This window comes from Acanthochromis polyacanthus, chromosome 2 (assembly GCF_021347895.1).
Source record: "Acanthochromis polyacanthus isolate Apoly-LR-REF ecotype Palm Island chromosome 2, KAUST_Apoly_ChrSc, whole genome shotgun sequence".
In the NCBI taxonomy this organism is placed as follows: Eukaryota; Metazoa; Chordata; class Actinopteri; family Pomacentridae; genus Acanthochromis; species Acanthochromis polyacanthus.
Window position 1 is genome coordinate 11,081,993 of NC_067114.1, and position 14,347 is coordinate 11,096,339.

The window sequence follows — 14,347 nt, forward strand, 5'->3', positions numbered from 1 at the left end:
TTGTGCCAAAACTATTCTACTTAGTCATTAAAAGCTTATCTACATTAGCCAATATAAATGAACAACAACAGATACAAAACAGGCACTAATGTCCTCTGCAGTATGACACAGCCAACTGCTAATCTTACCCCAGAGATTGACAGTTTTTCTCAGTCCTGATAAGAAAGTATGTGTCTATCCATTGCATTGTCCATAAAAGGATAATCAGACCCCCCTGTCAGGGACCTCTTAAAGTCACTCTGCAGAAAGGGATGGAAAAGGCTAAGGGAAGCATCATTCCCTTAATATTAATATTACTGCAGAAGAAGATGCAGATAGACAGCAATGGGAACCAGATAATAGGCAGGATAGAATGCGAAGAGTAACTATGATGAAAGAAGTTCCCCAATTAGCGAATGTGGAAAGGAATTAAAACAAACTTGAGTAAACAATCATTATGAAATCAACTGAAACAGGAAATGCCAATATCTGCTGTACAAGCGCCAAAGGGCAAATGTGCTTTTAAAACTGGAAAATTCCCTGGGGTGTACTGTCAGTTTGTGACACAGAAAATACTAGAGCATTATATCTTGTATAGGAGCATTTTTACAGAGAAAAACACATATTAACATCAGAAAGGAAGCTGGCAATGGTTAGAGCCAGTTAGAGCTTCACCAAACCAGAAAACAAACATTAACTTCAAGCTGTTTGAAATATGAAACTATGATATAGGTCCGCAGCCTTCAGTCATAACAATATTGCACCCATTCAGACACCAGTCTGTGAATTATACTTTGAGTTTCATAACAGATTCCACCAGTTACATCAAACATAGCAAACAACATGAGAGAATTGAGGTGAAATTACTCAATTGTCTTAAATGTGAAACGTAGCATGTCGAAGAAAAACAGGTGAAAAGAAGGGTGAATGTTTTGCCTTTTTTTGGACACTGCCCAAATACTTCCACATCAGCATTGCTAAACTGCATTCTTGATTAAGTTTTCCTATTGTGATTAAATAAGTATTGACTGATCGTTACCTTTTCTAAGTAGGTAATTTTCTGAATCATATGTCCACATCTTTGTGCTCCATCATTTCACTTTGGACAGTGTACTTAATAATTAGTTTTGTGCATATTAAGTCATTTTGACTTGGTAAGAGTCTTATTTTACTCACCATCTCCACCCCCTGAGGAAAGGCTGTCCCCTCCCAGTCTTTCTTGGGGAATCGCTGAATGATCTTTCCACATCCTTCTCCTGAGGCTGGTGATGAAAAGACAAAGATCTGTCAGTCCATGCAGAAAACAGTTATTCAATTAAAGTATAAACAGAGCGCGAAAACATAGCAAAATTATTTTCTGAATTTTAATATTGACACTTTCTCATAGGCCATTTGATAGACTGGCAACCTGTCCATGGTGTACCCTATGTTTTTGTCTATGCCACTGAGGACAGACGCAATGATCAACTCCACATCAACCACTGTCGATAGTCAAATTCCCTAAAGCCAAGGGAAATCCATATATGGTGACAGTACAAGTAAACAAAATGCAAACAATGACAAAGATAAGCACATAAATACATCAGATTCTAATCACAACATTAACATGTAATGTGTTTTGTATCTAAGACACCTTCTTTCTCAATCTCAGTCCCTAGAGGGAGTGTTAGCTGCTTCACAACACATTATTCTGATTTTGTGTTCTGCCTTCATGATGTGCTGGATTTTATCATCACCTTGTCTAATGGTAGATGTGTGTGCACTGATGAATGACGGGAACAAACACAGGGATGTACTGCCAACCTAGACATAGCTTTTTAACCCATGCACCTGCCATGGTGTGGTAAACACATGGCCACGATTATAGATCTGAAAAGAACAGGAAAAGACTATATCATTTGCAATAAGTGTATCTGCTACTAAACAATATGTATATGTTTATTGGCTGTATTTTGTGTGATACAAAAACACCTCAATTTAAAGATCTAATGTTACCAACAACCAACAAAGCAAGCTCGTAAAACAAACCAGAGCATCTTTAAACACTTAAGTAATCAGGGAGCATTTAAGAAGTGCGTGGGCTTGCACTACTGCCTTTGAGGTGCTGATTTTCAAAAAGCCATCCACTTACTTCTAAGACAAGCGTCTTTCATTTGGTCTGCATCTGCTTTCAAAAGAAGTTACTAAGAAGAGAGAATGATCTATTTTGGTTCATTTGTTGGAAAGAGGAAATGTGATAAACCTGAAACTGAAACACAGATATCTAAATCTGTTGACGGTGCAAAACAAAGTCAACTGTGCAAATTGAAATAAACAGTCAAAATGCATTAGTGAATGAGGTAGCAGGTTAAAGCCAATCGATGAATCGATTATCCTATCGAATAAAATCAGCCTCTTTAGGAATTTGTGCTGTTGTCTACAGAATATTTAAAGTTTATTGGTTCAAGTAGCAGTATATCTTACATAGTTTCTACCAAAGTATTAACAATGTCTGCAAGTTCTTATTAGCAATGCTACCGAGACATTAGCAGCAGATCCTACATGCTCTCCAGGTGATGAAGAGGGGCCTCCATGGATAAGACTTGTTTGTACAGCTCATCCCACAGATGCTTGGTCAAATTGAGATCTGGGGGATTTGAACATTTTGAAATCTTTATCATGAACCTGAACAATTTTTGCAAAGTGGTCAGGTACATGATCCTGCAAAAAGAGGGACTGACTGTTTAATTGCTGCCTTCTATATCTTCCAACCTTTGACAAGAACATTGTAAGAAAATCCATCCATTCTCTATTAACTTCACCTGTGACGCTTTTAATGTTGTGGCAGATCAGTGAATAATGTACTACACAAAGCCATACACACATGTAGTATGTAGTCGGTGCTTAGAGAAACAGCTGGATACTGATCTACAGCAGGTGCAGTGAACTTCATATTTATTCACACAGATGTGATGGGCTGACCATTGAAAGCAGTGAAATACCTCACTCATAAATTTCCCACATGGCCCCATATGGCTGGGTCTTGCAAAACTCAGACCTAAATTAGATGCAATAATTCATTTCAACATAAGTGCAGACACAGCAAGTATTTAGGAGTTGATATATTACTGCAACATTCTTATTTAGCAATCCCAAAAGTTAATAAAAAGGAAATTGTATCTAATTAAGGAAAAATTCCCCTCACTTAAAATGCCAAAAACAACACTTTAGAGTCTATTTCCCAATACGCACTATGTCATGATGTCTGTCTGACCCCATGACTTCATCCTATCGTTATTTTAAACTCTCCGTCACTCCTTGACAGCTAGGACACACTTTCTAGTTATCAGCCAAGAGAAATAGGTCTCCTATCAAAGGAGTAAGAGACAGAAATTCGATGTATGCATCTCATTTCTTGGAATCCATTTAGTTAATATGGATAATTAGACATATATGGGTATTTTGTTTATGCAATCAATAAAACCCAAATTGCCAATTAAAATGACTGTGGCTAAATAACTTGTCACACACACAGTAGATTGTGTGAGCTTTTCAAAGACTCAGTTATTTGACTAAACACTCAAAATATTCAGAACTCACAATATGGAATCAGGGTGCAAAAAAAGCACAACTACACAGCACTTGGGATTTACTCTCATTCGAAAGCGTATCGTAAGAGTTGGCAAGCGTTAAAACCATGTGAAATTGCTATGTTGGTTAGAGAAATCAAAACCAACATAGCAGTTTGCTGCATGTGCCTTTCAAACTGAATTTTCCACCTACAACCTACTATAAAAACCTCAAAAAGGAAACATGAACTATGCTGGACTTGCTACAGCACTGGAAAGATGATGGAGGCAAGAGAGACAGGTGTTGCTTCGTGAAGAGAAATAATTGTTCCTGCACAACAATCTACACCTGAAAAAGGCAAGTTTTACAGTATTCACCTCTCAATATGTGTCCCCCTAAACAAGTTCATCCCAACACCTTTTTACCGGGGAACCAATGTTGCACCTTGGGCTTACCTTTGCCCAAGACGATTGTGATTGGTTTACATAAAAACATAAAAGCCAGAGCATTTTCCCCTAAACCAGACCATTCTCCAGTGCTGACACAGCGATGTGGGGATAAGTCTGGCTATGTGAGACCACCATTCAGCAGTAGCCACTTATGGTCATTTACAATTTTAATCATTTCCCAAAAAATTCTGGTGTATGCAAGCCTGATCACTGTTATTATACTGTCACTGGAAAAAAAATGGCAGTGGTTAGCTCCATTTAGCAATTCAGTGCATTTCAGCAGTTCTAACTCAAAACAGGCAAATGTCATGACTCGGCAAACTGCTCAGCTGACTACTTATGGAGTCCCTATGTCACAGTTCGTCCAGAGGTCAGACACCATGCACAGAGGAGGCACGATTGCTTCAAAAAACAGAAAAAAAGGAACTGCTATACATTATTAGAATGACATGTATTCCTCCGGCACCAAGAGCCTCAAGCCTGGTGTCAACAACTCCTTGAAACCTAAATCTAATGATGAAGCTCTTAGGCCTGAGTGAGCATGTGTTTTAGTTGGGGAGTGTGTACGCACAACTGTGTAAAGGTTCGAGGCACTTCAGATGTTTAGGCTTAAACAAAAACCTGTAGCGAGAGTCATAAAGAATTATCTGTGATTGACAAGAAGAGCAAATTCACAGATGGTATGGCCTCTACGGAGCTCTGATCTCAACATTGAGCCAATCGGGGATTACATGAAGTGACAGCAGAGACATGACACATTCTACAAGATGCTTGAAATGTACTCGCCACATACCTGAAAAAATGTGTGCAAATTTTTGCAGAGTACTGAATGCTCATTTAAAGACGGGGAAGCTGTACGCTGGTTAAATTTCTGCCTTTGTTCACCTGCAGATAAAAGCAGAGCGTGTCCAGACACAGCATGGAGACTGGTGTTAGCAGAGCTCCAGTCTGTCTGACCGTTACGTGTCTTCAGGTCTTTACAGCTTCTTTAATTGAAATCACATGCCGTGAGTGCTCCACGTTCTAATTTTCAACCACAGATGAAAATAAATGACAGAATTCCTCACATTCCATGAGGCTGCACTCTTGTATTAAAACAAGCTGCAGTTTCAAATACTACCCCCCCGATAACTATAAAGAACCCCATCAGAGAGGCTAATAGAACCCAGGCCTGAAAAGGAACATGCTAATTTGAGCATCCGCTAGCATGACATAGGGGAAGTGCAGTCAAAAATCAAGTATATTTATTTATTTTTATTGGCAGACGCTAGAATCAAACCTGTCCTCGCCCACTACATGTGCATTTGACTTTAAAAGTGTGGCCCACTTCCAGCTCAATCCAGCACAACTTGAGTGTGGTACAGAAATGAAATTGTAAACTAAGAGCCGATCCATAAATTTGGCTCATTCCTTCATAACCCGACACCCCCGTTGCACGTTTAGAACCAATCTAAATATTCAGATATTCGTCATTAATCGGAGCCGAATATCCATCCATCCATCCATCCATCCATTCTCTATACACCGCTTTATCCTCACTAGGGTCGCGGGGGGTGCCTATTTCAGCTGACTCGGGCGAAGGGAAGGGACACCCTGGACAGATCGCCAGTCTGTCGCAGGGCTACATATACAGACGAACAATCACACTCACAAAAAAGAAAAGAAGAACAAAATTTACACTCGTAAATGGATGCCATGATGCCCGCAAATTCTTGCCACAGGTTTGTGGCAAGGTCTAGGCCATGAAACAGCTTATAAAACACAACGACTAGGAAATATCCGTCACATATCAAATATTCCAACTTGGGAGCTTTTAACACTTTTGAATCAGGTTTTCCAGTGGTTTGTTCTAGCACATAGAAGGACCCAGTGATAAATGTTGAAGTTATATGATATAAAATAAGACAATGTTTCATACAAATCTATCTGTATGAATCCATCATGAAGTATACGCCTCAATTCACTTTTCTTTTTATATTGAACTGAAGATGCTTCTTGGATGAGAGGAGAAACATTTTCAAGAACCTGAAAGAGAAGTCTAGTTCTTGCTTAATGAAGCCCCTTGGGTTACCGTGACCTGGATGACTGGAAAAACTACAGAGACAACATAAGTATGAAAAACAGAAGTTCATTAGTTTAATCTAGCTGAGATAGCACTGTCATCTGCAGCCGTAATGAAGTGAGTGGCTGATACCCTTATCCATTTGCATGCACTTATACAAAGTGCAAAGATAGTGCAGCAGACGCGAAACTATCTGACATAGTGGCATCTGAGTGTTGGTGGAGTAGTGGTCTGAGGGCACAGGGAAGCACCTTCCCCAGTGGTAGTGGTAGTCAGGATTAATATCATTAAAATTCCACGGTTAACAAACAATACTATTCTTTTAGCTTAGTGTATTATGCAACAGTTGCTACAAACATGCTGATTTATCATTATGCCTCTACAGAAACCGTTTCATCAATGAACAATGAAAAAGGTTCTGAAAGTTGACTAAATATTAAAATATATTAACATTTTTGCTAAGCCCCAACAGAATTTAATGTTCCCTTTCTCAGCAAACTAAGTGGGACTTCAGCCATCTCTGAAAGTCAAGTCAATACACACACACACAAATATCTGACTTAATCTGAACGGACCTAATAATTTATTACTAAGTTGCGTGATTTAGCATAGTCTCAACAAAAAGTGAAAAACCACAGAGGAAAAGTTGTTAGTCTCTCTTGATTAGAGCAGATGTTTCTCCTCTTGGAAAAAAAAAACTCAGTTTATCTTCTTGATTTATCTTACTGCTGTGACTGTTGATTAAATCAGCCAAATGCTTATTTTACCTTTTATAGTCCGGCCACCAGTGGACTCTGCCAATTTATGTAACATTTACGTCAGCCTCTAACCTGATTTTGGTCCAGTCGTGCACACAGGTGGACAGATCTGGACCAACTTCACAGGTGTCATATTTACTTACCTTCACTCTCAGTTACAATGAGAAAATATATCAGAAAACACATCCACTGACAATGAATTAGAGCTTTGTTGGACTTGTAGCATCCAAAAGGATTTAGTTTAAATGTAGAGTCTCCAGATGTGTATCACAAATCACTGCAGATGCATATTGCCTTCTTCTTTATTCAAACAGTCGCTGTGTACAGAACAGCTCCAATTGTCTAAAGAGTGTCATCCCTTGAATATCTCACTCGCTGTTAAACTTCAAGATAGATGTGAATCAAATTTACACATACAATTCAGCTGTACATTCATGTCTGTGAATTCTGTGTCTCAAGAGCAACCATCCTCAGGAAACTAGTATGTTCTGGATGTTCTGTGTGGATGATATGCAAAGGAACACGCAGGTGCTGTTTGCATGGCAGAAGGGTACCAGAGATTAGCAAATTGATGACGCATTAAAAGCTTTCCATCTTGCGCAGACAGCTACAGGATAAATATGTAAAACAATAGACAGTTCCCTGAGGCCATGCCCAGGTTGAAACGTCAGAAGAAAAGACATACATACAAGCCAGGAGAGGAGTTTTGAAAGAAAGAAAGAAAGAAAGAAAGAAAGAAAGAAAGAAAGAAAGAAAGAAAGAAAGAAAGAAAGAAAGAAAGAAAGAAAGAAACTTTTACATGCACATACTATGTCCCCATTTTGCACATGGCCATAAAAATGCAGCTTTGTTGTTCAAATAAAACAATACATGAGACCGATTTTTGACATTCCACACACAGACGTGGTTCTCAAATAGGTCTGCACAATGTTTGCAAAAAATGAATCAATCATCTTTTCAGCAGTGGCTCTTTCACTCAGTCTATGAAAAGAAATTTGTGCTGCTCATTAATGTCAGTGCCATAATTATTAGTCAGTGGTTCAAGGTCTTCTGCTGTCATCTTCTTGTGAGCCTATTTGAAGCCAACACCATTTGGTTACAAGCCGTACATCTCAAAAAAGACTCCTTTTATAATGCTTGGATGCAACTTATTAACAGTCCCTAGTTACATCTGTTGACATAACTCTCTAAATTAAATAGTCTGAGTTTAGAGAGAGTTCATTTAAGTTCAATACTGCATCAGTTTAAAAAATTTCGGGTCACAAAGTCATTGTGTTCCCTCAGATAAAAGAAATGGTTAGCTTGTTTGAAAGAAGGGGATTATTTGCTGCTTAACAGAATTTTGTTTTGTTCCAGCTGTATCCTACCAACCAATTCCATCTGTCATATTGTATTTGATCTGAAAATGTTATGACTAAAAGGTTTCCTGCTGTGAACTTTAGTGTAATTTGCATAACCCCAAAAATCACAAAGCTCTGATTGTATGACATCTTATCAACAGACTGTGACTGGGGTAACAGTAGCCAGTGGAGTTTCCCTACGTATCAGCTTTAAACTACAACACAGAGGAAGGAACTCCTCCATTGTGGTCGGGACGCCTCTCACCACAAAGTCTGAACCCAAACGAAAAGCTGCCAAATGTGGAGTTAAAAAGAAAACAATCAATGGAGGCAGAAAATCCAAGATGTAAAATAGAAGTGAGAAACAATTCCACATCTGCCAGCTCTCTCAGAGCAACAGCAGTAATGTCAAACTTTTGTTAACCACAATCAGCCTGTTGGTGTTAAAGAAATACAAGGACTGACATTTAGGATGTATGAGAGTCTACCTTTTCCGATAAAGCCCTTTAATAGCATCTTATGGAACAGAAGTGAAAAAAGTAAGTCAAAATGAAAGTGGATGATTCTTAACCAACTACTAAGGTACACTCTACAAATAGCTGTTTCTGACTGTAAATTTACTATAATTGGTGATGCTAAAACACAAATGTCATTAATCAATTTACTGCAAAAAAAAAGGAAAGTCACTGCAAATTCAATATTTTGACAAATTATTCTTAAGTCTCATCTTTGCTGCAAATGTTGTCAAAACATACTTTGCAAAAGCATAACCCATATGCACTGCGCCAGCCACCATGTCGACATGTGTTTATGTTACTGCTGATAAAAGAAAACAGACTACACGACTTGATTTGACTTGAATAAATAATGATTTATAAAACCAACAACAACACATTGCAGCACTTCGAGTTCTGGCATCTTCAACACGATATCAAAATCTCCAGCTGTTTAGAAAAGCTCTGCAGTAAGCGCACCCGAACAATGTTTACTTTGGAGTATCATTTAGCCAAATTTAATACTTGCTAACGTAGCGTATGGATTGTAGTCATCACTTTAGCATACATAAACAGCTGTCAGATAAAGTATTGAGCAGATTACTAGAAATGGATGCTTAGTTAAACTTTGTTTATGCAACACAGTTTTAGACAGACAAAAGCCAAAGAGAGTTTGTAAATGTCAAAATGCAGCTTTTTGATAAAGATTCTGAGCAACTTCTTAAACAAAATGCTGAGCTTATTGAGAACGTTTGGCTATAGTTTATAGGAATGAGAAGTTTTTTTCAAACTGAAAAAAATGTAAAAACATAAACTTGTCATATTCTGGAAGTTAAGAAGAAGAATTTAATGCTACATTTAGAAAATGATATATAAGAAAAAGTAGAGTATTTCTTCAGCATGCAGCTAAACTGTACAGGGACAATGAGGAGACCATTTTTAAGGTCAAAAGCCAGCACAAAGCTAACGCACTTCTGATTGTGAGTCAACCTAAAGCTAATAAATAGGGTCCCATAAATGAAACTATGAACCACAACGAGTGCAGATCAACACGAGCTTGAAAACCACTTTACAGCCTGGAATGAAAAGCATGAGATGGTCCAATGACAAAGTCAGCCACAGATGTTTAAGGAAACGGCCATAAAAACAAACCACAGAAGCACCAACATTTGCTGTTTTCGTAGAATTTCCAACAAAATGAAATTGCAAAAATAGCAGACAAAAACATTAACTTCTTAGAATCTCAAATGCCATTTTTTTTTTTGTTTAAGAAAGGGGCGCTTTATTGGAAAAGCACTTTCCTTGTGGGTGTGCCAAGAGAGCAGCACAAAAACAAACACTCTTTGAGAAGTTACAACAGAAAGTCGATTCATGAAAGTTTTGGAGGACAAAAAGCTAACATGGACTCATTCTTCATGCAACGATTAAAGTAAATCTTAGAGGCCATTTATGAATTAGCAGGCAAATTAAGAGACAACCTCTCATCTGAAGCGTGTATATTTGCATGTCTACAGTTAAGCATCGTATGACGCAAAACAAAATCACGCGGTAAAAATACATCTGCAGATGGAAGTATTTTTGCTCCTTATTTTTTGTTATTTTTTGTAGGATTGCTATGTTACATAAGCCATTCCACGAGACCAGACCAGATAATCCACACCATAGAGTCACACAGAGTAGAAATTGGTCACAGTGTCTGTGAAACAAATTCCAAAAGCAGTGTGATTCAATAAATAGTGATGGTATCCATCTAAAAAATCTGTTTGAGAAAAGCAGCTGGGCAGATTCCTCTTTTTATACTTGGCAAACTGCAATTTATGGCAAACAGCTAGCCAAGTCGTATATAAACCATTGCCAGCAAAGACAAACAGTGTCCTACTGCAAAAGGAAAATACAGAGTACCGCAGGGTTCAAATCAGGCGGCATCCATCAAAACCAGAGTTTTCACATTCCAACATTATTCATGAAAATAATTCCAATGTTTGTGGCACATGACATTGGCCCCAAGGGAAGCACACTCCGGTCAGATTTCTAATACAGAAATGTACCTCTCATGCTCCATTTTATCATGCTGACCAGTGCATACTATTTTTCATATATCTGAAGCACTTCAGTGACAAACAGTGCACCGCTGATGGGTTTAATCATCAACACTAAACTGTGGAACTAGAAGTTGTCCCACTTTCACTTCCTTTTTTTCCATTTGTTTTAAATCACTTCAGTCTGGGGCACCTAGCACAAAGATTTGACCATTAGATGCGTCCTTCAATAATTTTTTTCTAAATAGGTCATAATGAAACTATGTAGACACATACCCTGGATTTATATTCATTCCCAAGGGGCAAATAAAAGAAAGAAAAGAGCAATGCAAGAAAGTCAATGAAACTGGGTCATGCAATTTCAAGTAAATAATCCTGACTGAACTTAGTCAGAATTGATACTATGCAGTGCTTTATGTTGCTATGCTTTAAGCTTTTAAGTGACCATCATTACTACATGATATTGCCTCTTCAAGTCAGCTGTACTGTACCTGCCTGAGTTCCTTTTTGCACCATCACTCAGGGAGACTTTTCATCACCACTAACACTGCAGCTGCATACACGAGTCCAAAAGTAATGTTTTCATTTTATCTCAAAGACTGTTTTTCAAAATTAATAATAGTCCTATAATTTTCAGTTTATTAGAAGCATGTATTCAGAATTTATGGCACTGATGTAGTTTTTACAGTGTAATTCCAATTTACTACCAATTGGACTGGAGCCCGTTCCTCAACAGATTGCATGCTTGGTCTTATTTCCAACGGCTCCAACCATAGTAATCTCACAATGAGAAGTGGGTCAGGCCAGTGGAGCAAAAGCCAGCACGGCACAGAAGGCTTGGTGATGATCCATGCAGGGATTCCTGGTTTGAATTAACGAGCAAGGTGGACAGGAAAAATCTGTTGTCTAGACAACGTACTGCTCATTTCTGTGACTAAAACTTAACTTCAAGAAGTCATCTGTACCGAGCAAAAGCATGGCTCTAGATACTAAGGAGAAATAAAGAGTTATCTATAATTTTCCTGTGCAATAGAAATCTAAAAGTCATTTCAATTTTTCACATTTGTGAAAACCACCGCCAGCTACAAACTAAGGTATCCCTGCAACAACTAATATGCTTCGTTACACTCACCAAAACATAACAAAAGCAGACCAATACAAGTCAGTAAGGGGTGGGGGATCATTTTTGTCCTCGGGACAGGCTTACATGCAGATGAGACCTAATCAACCACAGTCTGTGATGGCAGACCGTTGTAGTTTGTTCTTTCTACAGTCAACCTCATCAGTGACCAGTGAAGAGAGAGGAAAAAAGTTCAACTCATGGTCCCCGTGTCTTCTTGTGGTATGACTTTTTGAATGTGAATCCATTCAGACTCTTCTGGTGACGCCAGGAACATTTCTTCCCTGGAGCCCAAAAAAAATATCATTTTTTCAGTTGGCGCTGGGATGCACAGCACTGATGAAAGACACTGTTTACCTACTGTGAATAGCAAGCTATGGTGACTAAGAAGATTCAGCTGCTCTGGCCCCTCATTGACACACATGGCGCCGGATGGGAGCCACCGAAAGAGGCTAGGAACCTAAATTTGTTCCCATAATGGCAGATTAGCTGAATATTTCTCCAAACTGCTCATTAGACAACGTTCTTACAAGATCCGCAAAAGTGCACGAGTGACAGTAAATGTCAGAGGTTTGAGCCATTTGCAAAGTAGCATTTATGAACTGTGCAGTGAAGAAATGTTTTCATCTATTTATCTATGGATGCCTAGATATGTGTGCAAAGCTGTTTCCTGTCTTGGACGAAAAGAATGTGAGGCTGGATCTGAGGGGGAACATGTAAGTGGAAGCATGAGGGGCTTCCTGTCCCACCACAAAACAACAGTGGAGAGGGAGAGGAGGGCTGAGGCTCTGGCATAATGTTACGCCCATCATGAAGAAGTTGAGCACTCTTCCGGCAAAAATAATATAACACAACAAATCAATGGCAAGTGAGGCTGCAGCAGGAAAAATAGACTCAGAACTCAGCATGCAGGAGATCCAATACCCACACTACCAATACTAAGCAACACAAACACAAACCATGGATGCAAATACTGCTTACTAAAGCCAATCAACACCTGGTTTGACTCAGCAAACAAATCTGATAAAGGAGGAGCAAGGTTCTGTCTTACATGACCGAATGTGATCAGTATTGAAGCGTGACCCCGTGTTATTAGCTCTCGGACCTGACAGGAGCACGATCAACAGGGACAGGATGTGACAGAATTTGAATCCACGGAAAGTTTCAATTGATCCAAGATCGCATATCGTCGTGTGAAAACATTCACGGGTGATTCAATGTCGGGCGTGTGCTTGATCTGTAAATACATGACCGCCGGATGATTATCCACCATCTGGCCGGCTAATGGAGAAAAACCGAAAGTGTTTCCAGTGTCGCCTGGTAGCCGTGTGGCTAACGTGAAGCTAAGCGCAAAGCTATCTAGCATCAACATCATCACACACTGACTGACGGCCTGGACGCAAACCTCAGCTCCGCAGTTCAATCTGCGAGCCGCCCCGCCGCCGAACTTACCGGCTTTCTCTTGATCGTATCCCACGACAATAAAATAGTCAGCCAATCTAGCCATGTCTGCTGCTTTTCCCGAGATATACCAACACAATTCAGCATTTTTCCTTCTTCCAAAGCACAGCCATGTTTGACAGAAGGAGTGCCACTGCGCTTGCGTGCAGGAGCGGGATACATCCATGGGCGTGGGCCCTTGAGTTTACAAATACAGCTCTGTGTCCCAACAGAGCCTCTTTTTTGGCCCTAAAGCACAGGACCTTTTTCATAACGAGGACAGCCAAACACACAGCCACCACACTAGAATAATACTAAACGTTACTGTAGCAGCGGGGAGTATAATTACAACCGCAGAGGGGAAACCTGCTATAACAGTGATTTGTGCCTGTAACATTGGATTTGGTGGAGGCTGACTGGGAGCTTTCCAAGAACTCCTGGAGATCTTAGGAGCTTCTCCAAAGTACTGTCGAGGATAAGTGGAAAATACTCACAGAAATGCTAGATAAATAAAAGAAATAAATACAGCAAAAAGCAACTTTGACAGAGGAATGTAGAATATTTACATCAGTGTTATAATCAGTGGCAGAGATTTTCATATAGTTATATCATCTCTATATCTGCTTACCTCCTTTTCAGAGCGATTTTTTAAATTTATTATAAAGATGTAGAGCCAGGACCACCTTTATAGGGGAAATATTATTTAACCTTTGAGCTATACAAGTCTTCAACTGCAAGTCAGCAACTAAGCAAGTCTGTCACCAGTCTGTCAAAAGAATTCTTATATTTAAACACAATGCGAAAACTCAGCAGGTTGTGATTCATTTTTACTCTTAATATCACAAAGCTGCTCCATCCGCAACATCAAAATCTTCAGGGACCATTCCACATATTTGTGTGAGCTTTTTATTTAAACCCAATTTCACTTTATAGCTTGATTTTGTGGTAAGTGCAAAAGCGATTCATTCTTGGTCCCGTCCCAGACTTTGCTATTGTTTTAAAACCTTTTCTGTTAAGCTAAATGTGCTTGTGATTTGATGCACAGTGTGAGCGACGGGGCAAACTCCTGTGGTCAGTGTAAAATACTGAATATTCATGAAAACAGGAAAAGCTGTCA

The 14,347-nt window shown here is 39.1% G+C and overlaps 1 protein-coding gene across 2 annotated transcripts in view; it reads right to left on the bottom strand.

Moving 5' to 3' along the window:
• The window catches only part of sbf2 (SET binding factor 2), a 113,020-nt gene extending 99,617 nt beyond the window's left edge, over positions 1–13,403 (bottom strand). For both annotated transcript variants that reach the window (XM_022202535.2, XM_022202534.2), the window contains exons 1-2: positions 13,243–13,403; positions 1,156–1,241 (exon numbers count right to left, since the gene is read on the bottom strand). In XM_022202535.2, coding sequence (XP_022058227.2) covers positions 1,156–1,241; positions 13,243–13,297 — 141 coding nt within the window. In that variant the 5' untranslated portion in view covers positions 13,298–13,403. The remainder of the gene's footprint in view (positions 1–1,155; positions 1,242–13,242) is intronic.
• Positions 13,404–14,347: the final 944 nt, after the last annotated feature.